Raw genomic sequence first — 26,440 nt, 5'->3', positions numbered from 1 at the left:
CTTTATCACCTGTATTTTTTATTTTATATCCTTTGGGTTACTCAATAAAAATCTCTTCTTCTAGATAGCTATTTAAAAATACTGACTTTACATCCATTTGGTATATTTTCCAGTGATATTATACTGTGAGAGATAGAATTAGTCGATTTGTATTAAGTTGAGCTACAGGTAGAAATACTTCTTCATAATCAATAGTCTTTTTTTTGTTTGTATCCTTTTGTGATAAGTCGCACTTTATATCTTTTGATGTTTCTATCAACGGTATGTTTAATTTTATATACCCATTTTACACCGATAGCTTTATATCCTTTAGGCAATGAAGTCAATTCCTAAGTCTTATTCTTTTTTATTGCTCTTATTTCTTCATTCATAGCTGTGCGCCAAACATTTTTTTTCATAACTTCTTCAACAGTTAATGATTTTTGATTAAGATGTAGATAATATAGATTATCACCATCTATTATTTCTATCTCATTATATATCTCTTTAAGTCTTCTCATTCTTATAGGTCTTTCACTTGAACTTCTTCTAGAGGCACTTGAGGATGAAGAACTAGAAGGAGTTGATAATATTTGTGATGGAGTTGGCAGTAGAGGGTCATAAATACTTGACTCTTCTTCAATTTTTTGATCCATTATTTTTTTTCTTTAAGTTTCTCCTACTGTACTCCAATTTCATGTAGCATTTTCATCAAATATGACATATCTACTTATTATCACTTTATTGATGAAAGGGTTATAAAGTTTATAGGCTTTTGAATGCTCAGTATATCCAATAAAAATATATTTTTCATCTCGATCATTCAACTTCTTTCTTTTCTCTTTAGAAATTTGTACATATGCAAGTATCCGAATATCTTGAGATGTTAATACTTGGCTTATATTCACTCTATGCTTCTTATGGTGTTACATTCTTCATACTCTTTATTTGACTTCTATTAAGTACATATACTGCACATGCAACTGTTTTTACCCAGAATGACTTTGGTAAATCTTTTTCTTTGATCATGCTTTTTGTTATATTCAGAATGATTCTATTCTTGTACTCAACCATGCTATTTTGTTATGAATTGTATGTCGTCATGAATTATTGTTGAATCCCTCCTTTGCTACAGTTTTTTTCGATTCATTTAAAATATATTTTCCTCCTCTGTAAGACCTTAATATCTTTATTTTATTTTCACTTTCCCTTTCTACCATAGTTTTATATTTTTTTAATTATAGAGAATCCAATAGATTTTTTTTTAATAAAGTAAATCCATACTTTTTTAGTATAATCATCAATAAAAATAATGAAATACTTGTTATCTTCATGAGACTTAGAAAAAAGACCACATATATCTGTGTGTACTAAATTTAGAGATGCTGATGCATGCTTTACCTTGCAACTAAGAAAAAAAAATCTAGTTTGTTTTCTAACTATACAGAATTCATATACTTCTTTTAGGTGTTTGATAATAGGAAGTTCATGCACCATACTTTTAAAAGACGATAACTTTAAACTTTCATAATTTAAATATCCATACCTTAAATGTTATAATCTTGATTCTTCTTTCAAATCTGCTTGATAACACTTTATAATCTTGATTTTTATATTAATGAAAAATATTCAGTTCTTTGACACTTGTACTTTTGCAATTATCTTTTTGTTCTTATCCTTCAAAGTTAGGATAGAGACCTCCATGTGAATAATATAATCTTTCTCCAATAGTTGTCCAATGCTTAGTGTGTTGCTCTTTAACTCGGATACATAATATACATTTGAGATGTATTCTTGTTCATCATTTTTCGATTAAAACATAATTTTTTCTTTTTCTTTCACAGATACTTTTGATGAATCATCAAATTTTATATTACCATGTACATCCTCCTCTATTTCAACAAATAGTTCCTTTCTACCATACATATTATTTGAAATCCCAGAATCGAAAAATCATATATTTTGTGGATCTTCAACCTCTTCTTAGCATGTGAGTAGAAGCGTAGTTTCTCCTTCTTCTTCTATTGTACCATCAATGTAGTTATTCATTCCTTCAATATTTTTATGCCAACAATTTTTGCTGTAGTGTTCATACTTTTTACAATTATAATATTAGATATTATGCACCACCATCCGAACCTGGGCATCATAATTATGTCCATATCTTTTGGTGGCAATCCTTTGTCATGGATTGTAACCATTACCATTTTTGTTGCTATTCTATCAGTCATGATTATATCTCTTTTGATTATTACTTCTATTATTATTTTTTTCATAATTTTTATTTTTTCGACAGTCAAGTTTCAATTTTAATATGAGGGCTTGTTCTATTGACTCGTCTTTAGACTTCTTTTGCAATCTTTGCTCATATACTTGGAGAGATCCTATCAATTGATCGATGGAGAGAGTACAATATCTTTTGACTCTTCTATGACAACAATGATGTGCTCAAATTTTAATGACAAAGAGCGAAGGATCTTTTTTACAACTCATGGATCATCAAATTGTTCTCCATTTCGCTTTATTTGGTTTACAATAACCAAAATATGAGAAATATAGTCCGCAATACTTTCGAACTCTTTCATGCATATATTTTTGAATTTTGTTTGAAGCTTTTATATATAAATCCGTTTCACTCTTTCATCCCCTTTGAAGATGGTGGCAAGGACATCCCATGTCGCTTTGCTCAAAGTTGCTTCAACAATTTTCTTGAACGCTGACTCCTCAACTATTTAGTAAAGAAAAAAGAGAGCTTTTTTATCTTTTTTTCTTGCATCCTTCAACTCGTTTCATCGGTTTGCAGTCAATGCAGCTTCTTTTTGCTCTATGTATTTCTGATACCCATTACTAACTACTTTCTAAGATTTTAAGAGCTAAGTAGTGCTTTCATTTGAATGCACCAATTCTCAGAATTATCTTTTAACAGTTTTGGGATTTGAATTTGGAGAAGTTGATTGGCCATTTTTTAACAGTCTTCTTCTTAACAACGATAGGCTCTAATACCAAGTATTGGTGGACTTACTAATTTATAAACTATTGAATGTAATAGTTAAGAAAAATAAGATTTATTTAAGTATGGAATTAACTCAATTGTAAAATGACTTGATACAAAACAAAACACATGCCTCCTATTTATAGAATTGGAGGGATACAACTTTTCACAAAAAAATCACTTATCAAGAGATACATCCTTGTAAAGAAACATCCTACTTCACAAAAAATATATTTCTAGTCTAAAATACGCAATCTTAAAAAGAGATACATCTCTAATCTAAAAGACACAACCATATGAAGAGATATAACTTTTCAACAAAAGAAATTAAAAAAATAATAATAAACAAGCTTATAATCTAACATAGTTTTCATGGTACCAAATCTGATTCCTTTCTCCTTTGTTTTTTTATTGGACTTGTATAATTCTCCATGCATTTTATTGGAGATGTCTTGCAATATCTCATTATTACTATACTTGAGATTGCTTTTGTAAACTATGAGTTATGTCAATATGTGTAAAGTCCTATTGACATCCACCAGGCCAACAATCAGGAGCTATAGTTTATTCAAGGCTACGTAATAGGAAGCAAGTAGTGCTGTAGATTAGATGGCCTTCTTTGTAGCAGAGTATTCTAGTGACGGTCTATGGGGTGGATATTGTATCTATTACTTTTCCAATTTGATGATATTTTATTTTTTGATTTTATTAGATATATCCATACTTGATGGATACAAATCATCCCATTTAGCAAAAAAAATGCTCCCTTTTGTTTGGTAGAAATACTTCATTGATTAATAACTTTACTTACAATACCAACAAAATCCTTGGAATGCTTATGTGTAACAAAGCAGTAGCATATATAAGAAGCCCAAGGAATGTACAACAGTATCATTACACAAAACAGTGCATCACTTGAAATATATTAAAACATAAGCGTAAAATTGAGAAGAAAAATAATGAGGAACCAGACACAAGATGAGCATTAAAGAAACAAGAGGAGAATATGGCCACAACAGCAGAGAAGGTAGCCAAGATATTATAGTTAAAGACCGAAGCAGCTCTGAAAGGTAAACCATGGTGTAGTGATAGAGTCCAACCAGATGTATGCAGAGCAAAGCATGTAGGAAATACAGCTACTATATAAGATACCATAGATATGCACCAAAGATAATAAGAAAACTGAAAAAAGAGATCAAATTTAAGCTGAAGTATGTTGTGCCAGCTCAAATATAATTATGCCAAATGGAAGAGAAGCCATGCCAGACCATATAAAAGTTGATAAATAATGCGCCACTAAAAAGTAATTACACTAGTTGAAATCGAAAGTAGTACATGAGACATAGGAAGATAGTCCATCTAATTAAGCTAGACATGGAGGAAAATTCAATAATAACATGAACACTGTGAACCAGCCATATGAACTGATGATATCCAAAAAGTTGGGTGCGTACTACACGAAAGCCTTTGAAAAATGCTACATTGAGTAAGCATAAGTATGTAGAGAGCTACAAGAAAGAATTCTGAATAATGTCTACAACTTCATTAATCAAAACAATATGACATAAGAAGCATAAAAAATAAGATTCAACTGATGGTTGTCTAAAGATGCATCAATCCACAATAAAAAGAGCAGTAACCTTGCAATGTGCCTAAATGTATAGAGGTCTATATGGGCATATAGTATCCCATCTACAAATATAGAAATGAATTAAAAACCATCCAAGTGACTAAAAGCATATATGAAAGCATCTGAACTTGAATGCCCATACAAATGAATAATATGATGTGAAGATGCAAAGATTGGAATATTATGCCTTCGAAGAAGTAGACATAAAGCAGTAGAGTGAAATATAGATAAACTATTCTCCTGCATAATAGAATTTGCCATAGAGGATTGAAAAAATAATGAATAATAATAACAGTTAGAGTCCATATCTTGGGTAAGAAAGATGATACGCATCAACAGCCAATGTATGTGCCAATTCTAGGAGTATTTGAGTGGCCTCTGAAAACAAAAAAAATCTCCTGTCAGTGCGTGGTTTACTAGCCGATCGGTTGCTTGGTTAGCCTCTCAAAAAATATGAAAAATTTTAACATTGAAAAGAGAGCAAATCCACATTTTCATGTCTTGAAGCCAAAGGGAGTGGGACAGCTTGTTATTTGCATTGTGGTTGAGCCAGGAGACAACAACAGAGGAATCACCTTGCAACCAAACATCTTGGGAGTGAAAAGATGAAATAAGAGCATGCAAATCAAGCCAAGCATCAATGAGTTTTGCATATGGCATTGAACAATAAAAAAGAAATTTGCTATCTATACACAGAAGAGTTTCTTCATGATCTTGTATGATAAAGCCTGCAGCTACTTCATGGTTCTAGACAACTCCATCAAAGTTGACTACCAGCACCCCAAAGAGGGGATACCAAGGAAATAGGATTAGGAATCAAGGATTGCTGAGTAACCAATAAAGGGGTACCCCAGTTCTTTGACTAGGTGCCAGCAGAAGTGAAATCATGGAAAAACTGATATTGATCAAAAGAAATATATAATCATAGCAAACTACCTAGAGTAGTGTGAGAATTTTGAAAAAAAATGCTTATTGCAAGCATCCCAAATAAGTGAGGCCATATAAGCAATCACAGCTTTTACCACCCTCCCCACCTAAGAATTGGCTAAGAAATCAAGTAAAGCCAGCAATGAAGGTGGTTTAAAAGCAGTGAAAAGTTGGGCCAAAGTAGACCAACAATGTCGAGCAAAGGCACAAGTGACAATAGAATGTTCAATCTTCTGAGCTAGCTTGACACAAGTCGCAGAGGTATTTGAAATGATGCCTCTAAATATTAAGAGTGTTTGTAGAATAGACATTGCCATTGCAACTTCTAGCAAAATCATTTCATGCACATATGAACAAATACGCACCAAATCCATATAAAATTATGAGATTGTTGGGTGTTGAGATAGGTATGAAGAGCTGAAGAGATATTTTTTGAAGTGATGGCTATAGACTATGAATGTGCCCAATTTAGCTGAATAGACCACTTATCTTGCGAAGGGGCAAAAAAAAGATAATAGTCATCATATCAGCATTGAATATATGAGAAAGAGCCATGCGATCACAGGTATGATCAGGGGTAATAAACTGAGCCACTAAGTACTTTGAAGATCAATTGTAGCATCTAAAAAAGAAGGCCAATGCGATAATGGAATGGGGGAGATCCAGAGGTTGTCCCAAATACTAATAGATTGCCCATTTGTGATAAATCACATGAACTGATATTGAATATTTTTACCTCTAGTACAAAACTTTTGCCAAATAGGAGAACAATGAGCAAATTTCTGGTAAGCCAACTAAGAGCTCAAAAATCTATATTAGAAAAAACAAAGTGAGCCTAAAGACTGTGGTTGTAAAATCAGATTTATGGCTAATTTTTACAATAAAATTTGTAGAGTGAGTTTGATAGAATATAATCAAATCCTTTGATAGCCTTAGAAGTACAGATAGCGTCCCAAGCAATAAAGTGCGGTTTACATTGGTGAGGAGAATGGCCCTAAAGAAAAGCCTTGAACTCATGTTCCATAGAGTTAAGCACAATAATAGGAATAGGAACATATGGCATAGCATAGAGAGGTATAGAGTAATAATAGATTGAATAAGGGTGAGACCATACACAAATAAGAGAGTCCTCCATTTCCACCCCACAAGCTTTGCTAGAATTGCCTGTGAGAAAGGTAAAGTCTACTGTGTCAAGCTTAAAAAAAAAAATAGGAACCCCAAGATACCTCCATATGCTAGTTTTTCAAGGCATATGAAATATAAAAGAGATGAGACGCTTAATCTCAGATGTTGTGGAAGGACTACAAATGAGATAAGACTTAAAAATATTAACCCAAGTCCAAAAAAATGGTAATATGCTTCCAAGACCAGCTTGAGATATAATGCAGTAGCTCCAGTAAGTAGAATATAGTTTTCAGCAAAGAAGACATGGGAAGCAATGAACCCATGTATTCTAGGCCTGTATGCTTTAAGGAAGCCAGTATGAGTAGCTCCTTGCAAAGAAAGAGATAACATCTTAAAACACATAACAAAAAAAATGGGGAGAGTGGGCATCCTTGGCGGAGGCCGTAGAAATTAGGGAGCCAGTGAGTCGGTTGACTATTTACTAGTAAAAAGAACTGTGGGCATATAGGCTAAAGTCTAGTGAATGAATTGACCATCAAAGCAAAGATGCTGCAGAACATGTTCCAAATAAAGCTATTAAACCCTATCAAAAGTCTTTTTCATATCATCCTTAATCATTAAAAGATGATGTGATGGGGCTGGAAGCACAATGAAGAGAGTGCTTAAGTTGCTGTATGAGAAGGATGCTCTCCATGATACTCCAACCACCAACAAAGGCTCCTTATGCAAGAGATATGAGATGTGGAATTAAAGGCTTAAAATGATAAAGAATAGTAGCAACCAACTTGTAAATTGTATTGCAAAGGCTAAGAGGTCAAAAATCAGAGTCATAAATAAGATGAGACATTTTCAAGATCAAGACAATAAAAGATTACTTCCAAGTCAGGGTCATCTTCGAAGTTTCAAAGAAATAAAGAACCCCTTGGATGGTTTCTTTGTTTATTAAATACCAATAATCCCCCCAAAAAAAAAAGTTGGAAAGCCATCAGCCCCAGAACTTGGTCAACATGCAATAGATGAAGGACTTGAGTAACCTCCTCCTCCATGACAGGAGTGATAAGTGATTGGTTTTGATCAAAAGTGACAGTAACCAGAGGAGGGGGCAACCAAAGATCTTCAAGCTAGTGACACTACCGAAAATGGGTAAACAGCTCCATACGGATTTTTACTTTCTCTTCAAGCCATTGATCTTAGCAAGGATTTAAGGATAAAATTTTTATTCTACCAACATCTGATAAGGGTAGATGGATAAAAGAATTTTGTATTGACATCCCCTTCATAGATCTAGATGATTTCAGATCCATCTGGAAAAATGACCCATTACTCATGGGTCGATCCGTACCCACCCGTAATAGGTTGAGTATGGATAGAAAAATTAAGATCTATTTAAATATGAATAATTTGATTTGCGACCCGCGAATCGATCGGATCGATCCATGGGTCACCTATTTATTTAATAAAAAATTTTATATGTATTTCACACTCATTCATTTTATTAGAAAATATTCAAAATTTTTATTATTGATTTTGTTTCTTCTATTAGTCTGATTGAAATATAGTATTTAGACTAACCTAGAGCTTTTGCGTCCGTGTATAAGATCTTGGCTTGTATTAATATTTTTTTTTTCTTTTTTTGAGAGTAAAGATTACAGAAAAACTAACGAGTGATCCATGGGTATACCTATTTACCCATGGACAGACGCAGATAGCATTTTCTGCCACCCATTTAAATGCGGATAATTTGACCCGTGACCTGTGTGATCTGCAGGCGGGTATGGATTATCTGGCCCATTTGTCAGGTTTCATTCTAGATTTCTGCCTCCAAAAATTTTCTTGCATGGTCAATAATTTGTGATATTTTTCTAGTCGCATTAGGTGCAGATGATCAAAGTGTGAGAGGGCATAGTCTATGCTTCCATGATTTATAGTAGGAGAATTTACTGATATAACAACATAGTTTTATGAAATATATTGCTTATACGACAACAGTTTTATTTTTGGAGCTTGTGTTTGGCCAAAGCAAGGAGTGCCGACACATGCTGATTAAGTGGTAAGTGATGAGCATCCTTTCAGACCTTTTGAATGATAGATTATGTCCCATCATAAAATTTTCAAAAATCATGATTCTAAAAGGGTTGATGATGATGAACTGAATGAGCCATGACAACCAACAAGATAGAGCAATGATCAGATATGAATCGCAACAAGTGTTGATATGGATATCAGGGTAGAGGTCAAGCCCATTGTCAGAGGTAAAGGCCCTATCAAGGCATTCCCAAACCTTTGATAACCCTTGTTGATTATTATATCAAGTAAAAATTTGGGGCCCTAAAACCTAAATCAATTAGTCCTGAGGAATAAACAAAAGCCTAAAACTCTTTGACATCTCCATCAACTCAGAAGATTCTGCCCTCTAGTTTATCTTGTGCAGAAAATAGACAATTGAAATCACCCATTAATAAGGTAGGAAGGGCCCAAGCTAAGTACCTAATTAAGTATCTGAATCCCAGATCATCCAGCGGCAAATTCCATCGGTACTAGTATAGACCACTCCTAGGATCCAAGGAGGGCTAGATGGAGGAGAGAATGTCAAAACAAACTTATCTATCATGATGGGTGTTGTTAATTTGCCCCAAATCTTTTCGCCAAGTGATAATAATTCCCTCAGAATGAGAAGAAATCATATAGTGTTTCCAACCTAAGACCCATAACATGTTGGATTTAAGGCAAAGAGCTTTCTTCCAACTATGTTTTAACAAAACAACAAAGATCAGGCAGAAATTGACAAACAAGGGATTTAGAGTACTTAGCAAAGGGTGCTTTAGTAGCACCCCAATAGTTTCATAATAAGACTTTGATAAGGATTGATAAGTAGAAGAGGGCTACCTTTTGCCACCTGACAACTTTGACTCTGAAATTGACTCATCAGACTGACCACGAGACTCCATGACATATTGTAATTTATTAAAAAAAGAGTCATGAGATTGAAAAATTTTATCGGATGTTGGATTTTGAGAATGATGAAGAAGATGCGATAGAATCAGCAATAGAAGACATGCAACTGATTTAAAGATAAGAAAGAAGTAGATAATTAAATAAAAGCAACAGATCTAGCCACACGGGCTATAGCATTAAATAAAGAGGTATCATTAGATGATCCATCCAGTCGGCATAAGGAACTAGGGTTAAAGAACCAAAGCTAAAAGATGACTTATGAGTGGGAGAACCAGCAAGCTGTTCCTCTCAAACTATACACTTGGTTAGATGAGGGGATTCAAAACCAGTAGATCGATTAGAGTTGGGTGATTTGATTGAAGAGCACTTACGCTTCTCCTTTTGTATACTAATCTTCGGATGCAATATCTGAAAGATCTGAGGTATCCTAATTGATTAGAGTAAATCTGGATCTTTTAACTATTATAAGTAAGTTATCAGAAGATTTACATTCTTGGGGTGGAGATTTTCTTGAAGAACCATTGCAAGCAGATTGTCGAATGGTTCTTGAGGGCTTCGATGCCTCTTGGAGTAGGGGAATGACATATAACTTTTTGATATTAAGATTTACTGAGTCCGAACAATGGTTGTATCTATCTAGAGTAACTTGTAATCGACTACAGCCATAGCAAAGATCAAGTCGATCCTCATAGATAAACTCTTGCCATATTACTTTCTCCTTAATTTGGATTTGAGTGCCTCGACAAAGAGGTTTAGTGAGAGCTATATTCACACAAACATGAGCATGTTGAAATTTAATGCAAAATATTAGGAGATAAGTCTACATTTTTCTTGATTTAAATAAGTCAAGTATAGGTGGCAAAGTTTGCTCATTTTTCTCTATTTTAGTTTGTTTCCAGAAGCAGCACTATCCGATTTTCTTATCCATATTTTAGCTTTGTAATGCCTATATATAGGCCTCATCTCTTCTATTTTGTATATACTGCAGTAGCAGTGAAATTATTTTGATATAGCAATATAGTTATTTTCAATCTTTTACAAAATATTGCTCCTCTTTTCTCTGTTTCTAATCAAGTACAGGACATTACAGCTATCCAATTGAAGTTTTCATCCAACAAACTTGGTATCAGAGCCAAGTTGTTCTTGGAGCTTAAGGATAGGCTAGTTGGGATGCTTCTACAATAGTAAGCAATCTTAGGTATGAAGATTTGTAGCATGGAACAGCAAAAAAGGTGAAAGATGAAGTGTTGCATGCTAAGTGTTTGACGGAAGTTCTATAAGATCTATCATGACTGCAACTAATGATAACACATTGAATTTTTTTCAATCAATTATTTTCATCTTTAATGGAGATTGCTATGAATTTTGGATGACAAAGATGAAGACTTTCTTCTTGTCTTAAGACTTGTAGGAGCTTATTGAGAATAGTTATGTACGTCTAACAGGAGCTGATCTTTCCAACCAACAAAAGGCCAAGCAAAAAGAGTTGAAGAAGAAAGATATGAATGTCTTATTAGTAATCAAGGAAACAGTTCATGACTCCATCTTCCTAAGGATTACAGCAGCCACAAAATCCAAGGAAGCATGGACTATCTTGAAGAATTAATATCAAAGATCAGATAAGGTTATCATGGTAAAGCTTCAAAGTCTTCATCTATGAAAGGTACTGAATCTATTCAAGAGTTTCATTCTAAAGTCATATTATTGTCAATCAAATTTATGCTCTAGGAGATGATTTGTCTGATCAAAAGTTTGTTAAAAAAAATTTACGATGTTTACTAGCTAAGTTTGATCATGTTGTTGCAACCATAAAGAAGTCTAAAGATTTAAGTTTTTATTCTGTGATTGAACTGATGAGTTCCTTAGAAGCACATGAGAAAAGAATTAATAGATCTCAAAAAAAGAGTGTTGAAAATGCTCTTCAAGCAAAGTTGAACATTTCTTCAAATAAGATAGATCAAACAATAAATAAATTTGCAACAGATGATCGAGACAGAGGTGGATTTGTTAGATGAGGCCATGGTAGAGGCTAAGGTTGTAGTAGAGGATGGTTTGATACAAATTAAGATGGATCAAATAAGCAAAAAAGTAGTAGCTATTCTCATGTGCAATGTCACACCCTAAATCCGGGACATAACACGACCATACAACCGAAGAATGGAGCCCACGATAACACGAAGCCAATCCATCATAATCATCTAAAATCCATCAAATAAAAGATTCAATTTCTTTATTCATCAGATAATTAAACCAATATTGGTTCAGAGCATCTAAATCCAAAAGCAAGTACCAATCCGAATTTCAACATTCATAAATAACTACAAATCCGTGACTATAAAATAAACTAAACTTTCACTACCAAATTTTCAAGCTTGCTATGCAGATCTTCAAGCCTAGATTTTCTTCACCGGTCCTAGCCATTTCTCTGTATAAGAAAAAGAAAAAAATAAAAAGAATATGAGCTACACTAGCCCAGTAAGTAGAACTTGTGCTTCCTTATCGGATCAAGCATAAGTTTTTCATGATAATGCAACATTTAGAAAATAACAAATAATACAAAATAAAGCTTTTCATAGAGTATATAATAAAACAAGTCATAAACCAATCATGTATGCATAAATCATGAATATTTCATAAACATAAATCATAAATCATTCTTGTCATGTATTCGTATCATATTTTAAAAAAATTACTTACAGATGTTCGTGCTAAGGTTACTATTATACCCATGACAGGGTCATATTTCTTAATCGACAGAGTTCTTAATTCATGTACCAACTTTATACCCGCTGGCAGGGCCATGTTTTGTGTGGATGCTAGCTTCGGATGTCGACCTTCCCAAAGAGATTCGTTCATAGCTATCTGAAAGCCTTTGAAATCTTTATATTTTTTTTCTTAAAACATACATATATAGATGGAAAAAATAATGAAATTCATACTTCATAATCATGCTATTTTCATAAGACATATGAAATCAATGCTCATAATAAAACATGCTTTTTCATATCACATATGCTGATTCCTATTTTATGAAAAATATGACTTCATCAATAAGAGATTATATGCATAAAAATCATAGAGATTTAAAAATAAACAAGGAGCGTAAGATCCACTTACCTCGTTCATCTTAGATATTCAGACTTCGTTGGAAGAATCAGCTAATCCTATTTAAAATATCAAATCATCATCAAATTCTATTCCATAAATATAATAAGATTAAATCATAAGGAAAGAAGACTGTTGTCCGGATGTGTCGGACCATCCAGATACCAGGGCAATTCAGGGTCACTGATCTAAGGGTTAGATTTAAGTGACTTGATCAAGAAATTATGAAGCACAGATTAGATCAAGATCAATCAATAGAGTTCATTAATCATGAATTTGAAAGATACTTGATATGATCAATGAGGTTGACATACAGCACAGATATCAAAGTAACTTCGGATCATCTTGTTAGAGTCAATATGAGCCCCTAAAAGATGAAGGCATGACTCAGTACAAGATTCATAGACCTTAGAAAGAGAAAGTCGATCATGAGAGAGAAAGTAGAGAGAAAAAGTGGAGAGAGAATCTTCGTATTCTTCAAAAGTGGCAATCATGATTGAGATCATCAGAGGTCATATCAAGGTGACTTAATATGGATTAACCAAGATCGATGTTATCAATTTCGAATAACGATCGGATCGGGATCCAATCTACTACACGAATTTCGAAGTAATTTCAGGTCATCATATTTTCATCTCAAGTTTATCCTAGGGTCTGTGATGCAATCAGAGAGAGAGAATGATCCTAGAAAAACAAAATCCATAAAAAGAGATAAAAGGTCTAGAGAGAGAAAATAGAGAGAATTTAGAGAGAAATTGGAGAGAGAAGGTAAAGAGAGGAGAGAGAAAAGAGAGAGAAAATTTTCTCTTTTTTTATTTTTCTTTCTTTTTTCTTTCTTTTTTTTCTTTTTCTTTTCCTTTTCTTTTTCTTTTTCTTTTTCCTTTTTCTTTTTCTCATGGCCTTCTTTGGCCAAAACAGGGGACCTAGAGGTCCCCTTGCCTTTGACCGGCCGATCACGGCCATACCCTGCACGACGGTGGCCGACGACGAGGGGCGACCCTCCCGAGCTCGGAGAGGCCAAAGCCGGCGGTCAGCGGTGACCGTCGATGCCATAAAAATCAGGGAAAAGAAGAGGCCGAACAGGGACTTTCTTCTCCGACAAAATCCGACGACACCTGTCGCTGACAGTCATGCCCACAGGCACGAAAAAGAAGGAAGAGGAGAGAGGAAGAGGAAGGAGGGACTATCTCGAGCTCCGGTGACCACGCCGGCAAGAAATCGCGGTGAGCATGAGTTGAGGGGCCGCGGCTTTAATTAGAAAAATCAGAGAGAAAACACCGACGATCGTTGATAATTGCTATGTCCTCTCATAGAGGAGAGGAGGGGGGTTCTTATAGGGCTCATCCTAGGGTCCTTCAATGGCCCTAGGATTTCGATTTTTAATCAAAATCGGGGAAGGAGAAGACTCCGATCGGGAGTCTTCTTCCCCTGTTTTTTTTTTCTTTTTCTAGGTGGGCTTAATGGGCTTTAGGCCCAACAGGTCGGGTTATCACATGCAATACCAAAGGTATGGACATATAGAAAAGTTCTGTTGGAATAAGGCCAATCAGCGTGCAAATTATGTTAAGAAAAAGAAAGAGGACAACAATTTGCTTATTGCATCTCTGAATAAAAATGAATATAATACTGATGTTTGGTTCTTAGATAGTGGTTGTAGTAATCATATAACAGTTATGGAGGATATCTTTCATAATCTTAATGATTCGGTGAAGTTAAAGATGAACTTGGGTGATGACAACCAAGTATAAGTTGACAATAAAGGTACTATTGAAATTACAACTAAATCAGGAAAAACCTCTTATATACATGATATTTTATATAGTCTTGATTTAGCACATAATCTGATTAGTTTTGATCAGCTAGTAGAAAAAGGGTATTGGTTCATTTTCATGACAATAAATGTGTTATTCCTACCCCCAAATCTGATGTGTCTCCTGTGGAAGTTTCTATGACTACAAATAAAATGTTTCTTCTCTAAATATCTTCCATAGATTTTACTTTGGCTGCTACTATTAAATCAAATTCTTGGTTGTGGCATAAAAGATAAGGGCACATAAACTTTCATGGACTGAAGTTATTGCACGGTAAGAATATAGTTATTGGCTTACCTTCCATTAATAATATAGATGAAGGTTGTGTATATGGAAAGAATCAACATGCATCATTTTTAGTGAGAAAATCATGGAGAGCAAAGAAGCCACTTCAGCTGATACATGCTGATGTTTGTGATCCAATGCAAACATTATCATTCAAAAAAAAATATTTTTTTTTGTTCATTGATGACTACAGTAAAAAGTCTTGGGTTTACTTCATTTGGTAGAAATCTGAAGCATTTTCAAATTTTTTAGCCTTTAAGGCTTTAGTTGAGAAGCAAAATGGTCACTCTATCACTATTCTATGAATAGATAGGGGTGCAGAATTTTATTCTAATGAGTTTGATGAGTTTTGTCAGTAGAACGACATTCAAAAACAACTTACAGCTAGCTATACACTGCAACAAAATGATGTGATGAAAAAAAAAAATAAAACTATGATTGAAATAGCCAGAAGTATGCTAAAAGCAAAAAAAAAATTTTAATAATTTTTGAACTAAAGCGATAGCTACTGCAATACATGTTCTTAATAGATCTCCCACAAAGATAGTTTAATCGCACTTCGAATAAAGCATGGTGCGGCAGTAAGATGAGTGGTTAAGGTGAGTGGTTTAAGAGTTTTTGGCAGCATTGCATACACTCATATAAATTCTAAACATCATCAAAAATTAGATGATAAAAGTGTCAAATATATTTTTATTAGGTATAATGATGAAACTAAGGATTATCATTTATATAATCCTCTTACAAAAAAGCTGCTTGTTAGTAGAGATGTCATTTTTTCATGAGGATTTTTGCTGAAACTGAGATGAAGACAGCCAAGGTTCTACAACATATAAATACACATCTATAGCTATGGATTTCTCTCGATCATCTTCCATAGAAAATATGCAAACCCCACCAAACTCTCCTACGGAAAATAATAATAATGTAACAATCCGTCAAAAAATGAATCATATGCATCTGACTCTTTTAGTGATGACAACTCACCAAAAAAGATGAGACCTTTATAAAATATATATTCTTATATATTTTTCTTGTAACTTTGCCCTCTTAGCTGCAAAACCATCAAGCTTTGAAGAAGCTTTTGAAAAAGAAGCGTAACTTCTGCGATTGAAAGAAATCGAACATGAAAGCTGATCGACTTGCCTGAAGGAAAAGATGCAGTAGGACTAAAATGAAATTTTTGCATAAAATTGAATGCTAATAAAAGTGTGCAAAAATATAAAGCAAGGCTTGTTGCTAGGGGATATGTATAGCTGTCAGGTATAAATTATTTTGAAACTTTTTCATCAGTGGCAAGGATGGAAACTATTTGTATAATTTTAGCAATTACATCCCATTGTAATTGATTGGTATATCAATTTATTGTTAAATTGATATTTTTTAAATGATGAATTGCTTGAGGATGTTTATGTTGAGTAGCCACGGGAGATTATGATTGAAAAAAAAGGACATTAGGTCTATAAACCAAAGAAGACGCTTTATGATTTGAAGCACGTACCATGGGCCTGGTATAGTAGAATTGACTCATATTTTAGTAAAAATGGCTTTCAAAGAAGTGCAAGTGAGCCTACTGCATATGTCTAAGTGGTAAGCAAGAGTTCTTTGCTTTTTGTCTATTTATATATTAATGACATCATATACACCGACTCCTCTACCACGCTTGTTACTGATTTTAAAAAGAATATGATGGCTAAATTTGAAATGTCTAACCGGAGAGTACTTTACTATTTTTTTTATTTGGAAGTCAAGCAAATAGGAGCTGAAATTTTTATTTTACAAGAGAAATACACTCTTGATTTGCTTAAAAAATTTGAAATGTCAAATTGTGGTAAGGTTGATACACCTATGAATTTATATGAGAAGTTATTGTTGAATGATGTTATAGGATGGTGGATGCAAATATATTTTATAGTTTTATTGGAGGACTTATGTATTTGACATATACACGGCTGATATTGCATTTTTAGTGAGTATAATCTCTTGATTTATGCATCAACCCTCTAAGCAACACTTTAGAGTAGTCAAAAGAATTTTGTTCTATGTTCTTGGAACTAGCAACTTCGGTAATTGGTACTTTAACCATGCTAACATCAAATTATTGATTTTAGTGATAGTGATTGGACAGGATCTCTTGATGACTGGAGGAGCACGATTGGATTCTTTTTCTCTCTTGAAGTAGACACTTGGACTTTAAAGAAGTAAGCTACTATAGTTTTGTCATTGTCTGAAGCTAAGTATGTTGCAGCTGCATCATCGACGTGTCAAGCAATGTGGATAAGATGCATACTTGAAGATCTTCATCACTCTCAAGTCGTAGTAGTAGAGATTTTTTGCGACAACATAACGGCTATTCTAATGGCAAAAAATCTATGTTACCATGCGTGAACAAAGCATATCAATATTCGTTACCATTTCCTATGAGATGTGATATCCGAAGGGCTGATTGAATTGAAGAGTCTTCTAACTAATGAACAAATTGCAGATGTTCTGACAAAAGTACTCCCTACTGCAAAATTCATATACTTTTCAGAAACTATTTAGTATTTTTGATTTTGCATCAAAGGGGAGTATTGAAATTTGATGCAAAATATTAGGAGATAAGTCCACTTTTTCTTGCTTTGAATAAGTCAAGTATAGGTGGCAAAGTTCGCTTATTTTTCTCTATTTTAGTTTATTTCTAGTAGCAGCACTATTCAATTTCTTATTCACATTTTAGTTTTATAGTAGCTATATATAAGCCTCTTCTCTTCTATTTGTATATACTACAGTAGCAACGAAGTTATTTTAATATAGCAATATAATCATTTCTAATCTTTTCTAAAATTTTGCTCCTCTTTCTCTGTTTCTGATCCATTATAGAATATTACGGCTGCCCAATTGAAGTTTTCATCCAATAAGATGAACCCAAATCTGGATGAGCTAGCAATCTGGTCATGTAGGACCTTTGGTTTACCAGCTTAAGATGCTATTTTCATAATAAGGTATTTATCTCAGATATCTAGAGGAAGATCGGGCATCCTTAGCAAGATATTAACAGTAGAGATGAATCCTTGATTTGAAGGAAGGACTCTAAATCTCCAAAGCAAGGAGCTAACCTGTTAGAGGCCAAGGGTTGCATTTCAAAACCCTAGCTTGGACATCTTCAGAAGGAAAATAAAATAAGAAGAAGCCTTCAGACAATGGTAATAACTGAAAATTATCATCAGTAGCCCACCAAAGCTTCAGCTTTCATGAAACAAACTCAATCAGAAATCTTTTCTTAAGAAATTTGTCGATTGCTATTAATTTGAACCTTTTGGAAGTTTTTTACAACTCTTCCTTAGTGAACACCATCATTTTTATAAATTTTTCCTCAAGTGCACAGATGTCTTCATTGGTGGCTCTTGCTATCACCCAACAAAAATGGTGATTGCCCTAGATGACCTGCGACTAGGTCCATCCTGAGTCTAAAGGATGATCCATAGATAGTGGAGAAGGTAGTGAAACCACTCCCTTACGTATCTTTTCGATTCAAAGCATCGGACGGCTGATTAGAACCCTAGAAGAAGCTGCTGGATCAAGGTCCATAGGGGACCTTGCCAACGCTGACAATCCCTTTATAAAAGAACCAAATGAAATCCTAACTCCTCGCTCACCATTTTGCTCTTTCTCACTCCAAAGCTTCTTTAAATACTTTCCCATATGCTAATTATGTTTTATTTGCAATGTGCGTCTTCCTTTTTATTTATATTATTTTTTAGATGCTAATTGGGTTGGCTGTTCAGAAAATGGCATTCAACTAATGGGTATTGTATTTTTCTTTGATCTTATCTTATGGAGTTTCTAGAAATACTGTGGCATGATTTAGTACAGGATTTGAACATTAAGATCCAACCCATGCCACAACAGAGGTGTTGGATTTTCTCTATTCCTTTATATGAGTTATATATCTCTCTTTGTAAACTTCTTTACTATGGTGTGATAACATCATGATTACTTACATCATATTTTTCATGCAAAAACCAAACACAATGCAAGTGATTTTCACTTTATCCATGAGAAAGTGATCAATAGGAAATTAGATGTAGATTTCACATCTACAATTGATGAGGTTTTAAATTTCTAAGGGATAAAGATCTCCATGCTTCCACCAATCTCAAATGTAGGAGATTGAGAAGGTTCAACACCAAGTTAGCTTTAATTGGAAATTTGCTTGTTCCATGATTTACTTATAATAGCCCATTTGTTTAGTTATCATCTGCTTTTGTAACAAATATGTTTCTATTCAACACTACGAAAACATAAAGAACCACTCCCTTGACATGAGAGAGAAAGAGAGAGATCAACCACATTCAAACCTTATTTATCTTTCTTTTCATCATTTTCATCCATACTACATAAGCAACTCATGCTTCCGGTTGCATTGAAGTTGTTTCTTTCATTTGAAATAGGGAAATAAGAATTTTCTTTATTTAAACAAAAATCTAGAAGAAAAAATAATATTTGGAGAAGGAGATGGATAGTTTTGAACATGTTTGATCAAAGATGTGGAATATGGATGATTTTTAATAATTTTTTTAACAATATATATGCAATTTTGATTTTAAATTTTTATTTTCATCAAGGTTACTTGTACCTAACTTGTCAAAATATTTGCATTCACTAACTCCTTGACATAAGATGTATTATATTTGAAATGATTTGATGACTCTAAGTAGGAGGATTTGTATGTGTTACCCAAAAAAGATAAATGAATTGAAAAAAAATTTGGTTCTATGAGTAGTAATAGATTTTATCAAATAAGTAATCAACAAGTTGTCAAACAAATAATCAATAAGTGGAGTCATTTTGTAGGTATTTTTTGATATATATTATAAAGAGAAAAAAATAAATATAGAGAAGTAAGTATATTTTTTTTTCATATAAGGTATATTATTTTTTTTTTTTGAAGGATTCTTCTAATTATATTTATAGCAATATTTTGCCTAATGGCAACTCTAATTTAAAGATATTATCTATAAATTTAATTATAAGTCATTGATTTCTCTACATATATATTTGATGATTTTCAAAAAATCTTTGATGAATTATATTTTATTAATATTTTTCTATTTATAGAATATTGATATCTTTGTAAATCACTTATGAGCTTTTGTCTGCAAAGTCAAAAACTCATTTTGATTAGGTAATTAAAAAAATTATATTATCTTCTTTTTTTTATAATAAAAATATAAATCTAATGCAAAAAATATATTTGATTATTTTATTTATATTTTCATATTATTTAAATAATTTTTATATAAAAAAAATGAACATGAGAATAAATTTTCATCCTTCTTATCCCAACTCCTACTTCTCCATCAACTTGATTTTTTCATACAACCACTAGCTCTTTAGGTCTTATTGGTCATCTCTCCATCCAATATCGAGCTACTCCTCATTCTCACTTTCTTTTTTTTTTTACCACTCCTCCAACTTTTTTTTATTCCTGTCTAGGACATTATCCCTATCCCTCTTCCTCAATTATAATTGATCTTTATTGTAAAAAAAAATACCAACAATACATATTTTTTATTATAAAAAATTAAAAAATTAAAAAAAAATTTAAATTTTTTTTAAAAAATCCGACAATAATGCTCAAATGCAACCTCAACGGGTTTTTTTTTATTATCTTCTAGATTGATTTAGTAATACCAAAATTTTAAAAAAAAAATTTGAGGCCCACCCCACACACGTGACAGCCGTAGCGCGATAAAAACCCTAACTGCGAGTATTGCCAAAAAATAAAGGGCACACTCTAGAAGCATCAGGGCCCTTCGGATCGCTCTCGGCCCTTTGGAACTCTCCAGAAGACTACGATCCCGTCTTCTCGCCCTTAAAATCCCTTACCCTCTCCTCACTCTCTTCTCGCCCAATCCAATCCAATACGATCCGATCGCTCTCTCCCACCATTCGCCATTGATTGCTCGCTGTTTCTCTTGCTCTCGCTTCGATCTCTTTGGAATCCGTAGGAGAGATTTGGAGGTGTAGGGATGGACGATGACTTCGATCTCCCGGCGGGTGATGAGATGATGAACGAGGACGCCATGGATTTCGCCGACGAGAGCCCCGTCCTCAAAGTCGGGGAGGAGAAGGAGATCGGGAAGCAGGGCCTCAAGAAGAAGCTCGTCAAGGAGGGCGAGGGCTGGGACACCCCCGAGGTCGGCGACGAGGTCGAAGGTATAGCCAAAAGGCTATTTTGGATCTAAGTTTCTTCGATCTTTCTTACTAATCTTCCGCTTCTTCCATGCGCTTTTGGGATGTGGGTGTTGTTTATTTAGCGTTTTTCTGCTAGCTTCTTGAACTGTGAGGTGTTGGATTGTAGTGCACTACACTGGAACACTGCTTGATGGGACAAAGTTTGATTCGAGCCGTGATCGGGGGACGCCGTTCAAGTTTAAGCTTGGACAAGGTAGGCTTTCTCTCCTCCATTGATTTCATTTCTGTTTGATTGATCTCTGGGGTTTTCTGTCTGATGGGAAGATATGTGCAAAACTTTAAACATTGAACCGGTTGTGTTCTTTTTTCTTGACTGAAGTATATAGATTGGATGATGCTTCTGAAATGGAGAAGCGAATGTAAGGTTTATTTATAAGATTTAGCATGTATGGATCATGCGAATTATATTAAATGTGCATGTGAGATGATCCTTTTAGAGATCTGTACCTAAATTAAGAAAGTTGGTAGCTATATTGGATGTGTGCGTATCTTTTGATTCGATAACTTTTTTATATGGGCGTAAACTTACGGCAGGAACAATAGATGGTAAGTGTTATTCTTGTTGACGAATACTAGATCTTCGTTCTTGGACTCGTAGTATAATCCTCCATGGGTTTGACGAATTGGTCGAAAAGAAAATTAGATGGACGCTGTGTTTTCTTATCATTATTCTGTGACGTATCTCTCATTATCCATTCATTTATTTCAAAAAAAAAAAAAAAACTAATAAGCATTGTGTTTTGCGGGTGAAATTTCCATTTTAGGCTCCAGTGAACTGGATTTTCATGTCTAGTTAACTGTTTAGGGCTATGACTTGGCTAGCGTGTTATTTTCCGTGGTATAATTTCTAATATTCGTAACTTTTGTAATCTAATCTAATACTTACTGACAATTGTGTTGGCATGCGATATACTATATTCTGTATCTTATTTGCCTAAAGTCAGAACCAGGTATGTAATGTTATCAATGGCTCCTGTGAGCATCCTGATGTCATGCTTCTTCCGACTGGGCCCACAATAAAAGAGTTATGCTGTAACATGCAAATCTTTTTAATTTTTGTAGAAAAAGAGAAGTTATCATTCTGATTGGTGCTTTATGAGGAATTTAGATATGTGGTGAATGTAAGTAAACGACAAAGCATACAATTATCTAGACCTGAAGATGTTTTTGCCAGTGGAAATTTGGACTTTATCAGGTGCTAGAGTAAAAGGAAAGTTCTGCAAGATTCTAGTTTTGTAGTAGTTACTTACCTACGGAGTCATATCTGTTTGGCATGCAGCAATCAATTATTGAAACTTGTCTTATTATCATTTGACTATCAAACCAAAACTTTGTGCGCTCTGTCCATAAAGGTCCAGCCAATTACCTCTTCTAAGTACTCCTATGTGAACCTGTAGTTCTAGTTTTGCTTTGAGAGATGGGAACAGGAGAAGTTGCAGCTTCCAAAATTAAGCGTAATAATAAGATAATGAAAGTCTTTAATTATATTGGAGGATTGCGGACAGTTGCAATACTTGTCATGCCCGCTTGTGAGGATCAATATTCTTGTGCTTTTGCCCTTTTTTTTTTCTTTTTTGAATGGAGTATTTGTTACTGAAATGCTAGTCCCATGTTTGGAAAGTATAGGAAGGAACCAAATAATGTTTCTTTAACTTTCTTTTACTTAATAAATTTTTGCTTTCTTTTTAACTGTTGCAGGCCAAGTGATAAAGGGATGGGATCAAGGTATCAAGACGATGAAGAAGGGTGAGAATGCCATCTTCACCATCCCTCCTGAGTTAGCTTATGGTGAATCTGGCTCTCCTCCTACGATTCCGCCCAATGCCACACTCCAATTTGATGTTGAGCTACTCTCCTGGTCAAGTGTTAAGGACATATGCAAAGATGGAGGCATTATCAAGAAGATCTTGAAAGAAGGGGAAAAATGGGAGAATCCTAAAGATCTTGATGAAGTACTTGGTACATTCTGTTGCTCTCAATTGCTTGTCACTTCCATTATACTTCTGCCTTGCTCCTGAAACTGACAATTCCCTTCTATGAATGTAGTGAAATATGAGGCCCGGCTGGAGGATGGAACTGTAATATCAAAATCTGAGGGAGTAGAGTTCACTGTCAAAGATGGTGAGTACTGGTCATTGATAGTGTGCATGTAGTCTTTTAGTAAACTGGAGGTTTAGTAACTTAACAGGAATATGTTTTTGGAACCAGGGTTTTTCTGTCCTGCATTGGCTAAGGCTGTGAAAACCATGAAGAAGTCTGAAAAGGTGCTGCTTACTGTGAAACCACAATGTAAGTTTGTAGCATAGTTAATTTGAAATGCACTTCTGTTCTGATGCTCAAATAGTTCTTTTTTTTAAGATCTTTGTTTTGAATTCTTTCTTGAGGACAGATGCATTTGGTGAGAAGGGTAGACCAGCTTCTGGTGATGAGAGTGCTGTGCCGCCAAATGCTACCCTTAACGTGGAGCTGGAATTAGTCTCTTGGAAGACTGTTTCAGAGATAGGGGATGATAAGAAGATCCTTAAGAAAGTTCTTAAGGAAGGAGAGGGATATGAACGTCCAAATGATGGTGCAGTTGTGACAGGTGATAATTTAGTGCAATGATTTCTTCCATGTTCGGTTGTTTGTCATATATTCGGGTTCTAATTTTATTTGATTTTGATGTTGGCAGTGAAATTGATTGGGAAGCTTCAAGATGGGACAGTGTTCGTGAAGAAGGGTTATGATGATGAAGCACCCTTTGAGTTCAAGACTGATGAAGGTAAAACCTATTTCATCATTCTATGCATTTGTTTCTTCTTTATCTTTTTTTTTTTTTCACATGATAACAAGAGTCAGTGCACATTGTTACGGGCAGAACAAGTCATTGAGGGTCTGGATCGAGCTGTGATTACTATGAAAAAGGGGGAAGTCGCTTATATCACAATCCCACATGAGTATGCATTTGGTTCCGCTGAATCAAAGCAGGATCTTGCAGTGGTTCCACCAAATTCCACAGTGATTTATGAGGTTGAGCTTGTATCCTTTGTTAAGGTATGCCTGATCTTGTTTCCACCGACTTGATTGCTATAGCGTGCGAGTGTGATAATCTTGAGTAATGTAATTTCTTGCTTTCAGGAGAAAGAGTCTTGGGACATGAACAATGCAGAAAAGATTGAAGCAGCTGGTAAGAAGAAAGAAGAAGGAAATGCACTTTTCAAAGTGGGCAAATATGAAAGAGCTTCCAAGAGATATGAAAAGGTACTTTTACTCGGTATTTTGTTAAGCATGCCCTTCTTTAGCCTGCTCGTCACAGTTTGGTGATTTGGTTGTCCTTTTTTTTTTTTTTGCCTTAAAAAAAAAAAATTATACAGGGTGCCAAGTTCATAGAGTATGATAGCTCATTTAGTGACGAGGAAAAGAAGCAATCAAAAGTGCTGAAGATTACATGTAACCTCAACAATGCTGCCTGCAAGCTTAAGCTCAAAGACTACAAGCAGGCAGAGAAACTTTGCACAAAGGTACTGATGATTGATTTGCAACCCATCGATGAGAGTTGCTACGTGGCATCTCTTTTTTATTGTTATCGTCTGAATTTGTGGATGTTGTGAAACATGTCAGGTGCTGGAGCTTGATGGCAGGAACGTAAAGGCCTTGTACCGAAGAGCCCAAGCTTATATTCAGCTCGCAGATCTGGATTTGGCAGAGGTGGACATTAAGAAAGCTCTTGAGATTGATCCTGACAATAGGTATGCAAACTAGCAATAATCTGCCTCATCCTCTGCTTATTGTAAATGATAATATTAACAACCTTCTGATTTTGTGGCCTTAGGGATGTGAAGTTGGAATACAGAACTCTGAAGGAGAAGGTGAAGGAGTATAACAAGAAAGATGCTAAATTCTACGGGAACATGTTTGCCAAGATGAGCAAATTAGAGAATGTGGAAGCCCATGTAAGGCATTCAACCTGGGAAAATCTTCTATTATTGACTCCTGTTTCTGATGGTTCAGCATTGGGTATGCATATAGCTGCATTTCTAACTAAGTTTTTACTTTTGGTTGATGGTAGAAGGATGCACCAAAGCCGGAGACAGAGCCCATGAGCGTTGACAGTGCGGCTTGAGTTTGTAATGAAGCTGACTGGGATCTGTGAGTGGCTTCCTTTTTGTGGTTAAGCTGCATCCTTTGGAGTTTTAAGTTAGGAGACCTGGATTATGAAGCGCCTGAGAGAAATTGCTATAACGTTGTTATTATTGGACATACGAAGTAGCGATCTAATGATACGTAGAAAATTGCGACTTTCTGCGTATTTGTGGTTGAGAGCGCAATACTTAATCTTGCTGGTTCTCTAATTGTTTGGCCGTTTAAGTAATCCCTTTTTTTTTTTTTTTCTCATTCTCAAGACATTGTGTCTCTCTTGTGGTGCTTTGTCCCTGGTTTAGTGGCTTGGATGGTTTTCGAAACTTTTCGACACAAATTAATCGATAGTCTCCATTTCTCATTTTTTGAGGTCTCTGCTGTTCTAATGCGGCATGGGATCCACGTATTGCGTGCTGCATGTTTTATAGCGAGAACATCTTCAGCATCCTCAGTTAATTGGCTTTGGCAAATGTGATGCCATGTCGGCTTTGTGCTGCATCTCTGCAGCGTTCTCAGCTTTCGGGTACAGATTGTCGCACCGTCCTGCGTAAGCCCCTGGAGTTCTATCGACCTATCCACTGTAGGTGACACTTAACGTATCTCAACGTGAGGGCGGAGCCGCGTGAGCGGGTTTGTTTCTTTTTTTTTTGTTTCTGGGTAGATATTATTTTTTTGATGAGATTTTAATTACTGATAACTCTAATATCACCATTACTTTAACCCCAACAGTCCATGTCACTTTTCCAAGAGTCTCGGTTTATTTGAAACTCCGTAGGGTTCTCCTTGCTCTGCGATTTCTTCTTCATTTTTTTTTTTTTTTTTTGTAGTCTATTAATATCTTAGGCTTCTTGATTTGGATTTTTTTGGCTCTGCTTGCTACATTGTTTGAGCCCCAAAATTCCGTAGTAGAGGTTTTTAATAGTATTTTAGCTGTTGGCAAAGCACGACTTTGGATTCTACCATTATTCCTCGGTCTGCCTTGTCGGTCCTAATTAATTTCCTTAAAATTTTAGATTTTTAATGTGGATTTTTTTTTTTTTTTAAATCTGTATTGTGATACTGCCATACTTGTCATGAATGCCGGTCTCGTTAATCCAGTGCAATTATTTAATATTTCTAATCTATTTATTTTTAATTAACTTTAACTAATTTTGATTGATCTTATAATGAGATGGATATGATTCTCTTACTCCTTGGATGCTTCGCCCCTCAAAAAAAAAAAAAAAAAGTACTTGGTCTGCTTCTGTGAGACATGAGTGAACTCACATTGGA

The 26,440-nt window shown here is 34.6% G+C and overlaps 1 protein-coding gene across 1 annotated transcript; it reads left to right on the top strand.

The window, feature by feature from the left end:
* The first annotated feature begins 20,644 nt into the window (after positions 1-20,644).
* Positions 20,645-25,380, top strand: LOC105032409 (70 kDa peptidyl-prolyl isomerase). The gene is made up of 13 exons (XM_010906854.4): positions 20,645-21,010; positions 21,156-21,242; positions 22,748-23,008; positions 23,096-23,170; positions 23,258-23,338; positions 23,439-23,633; positions 23,721-23,810; positions 23,907-24,082; positions 24,167-24,289; positions 24,403-24,549; positions 24,650-24,777; positions 24,861-24,981; positions 25,098-25,380. The coding sequence occupies exons 1-13, from the start codon at positions 20,824-20,826 to the stop codon at positions 25,149-25,151; spliced, it is 1,725 nt and encodes a 574-aa protein (XP_010905156.1). The 5' UTR covers positions 20,645-20,823; the 3' UTR covers positions 25,152-25,380.
* The last annotated feature ends 1,060 nt before the right edge of the window (positions 25,381-26,440 follow it).

Source organism: Elaeis guineensis, chromosome 8 (genome assembly GCF_000442705.2).
Source record: "Elaeis guineensis isolate ETL-2024a chromosome 8, EG11, whole genome shotgun sequence".
NCBI lineage: Eukaryota > Viridiplantae > Streptophyta > Magnoliopsida > Arecales > Arecaceae > Elaeis > Elaeis guineensis.
Note: the sequence above shows the minus strand (reverse complement) of the source record. Positions and strands in the feature narration are given on the sequence as shown.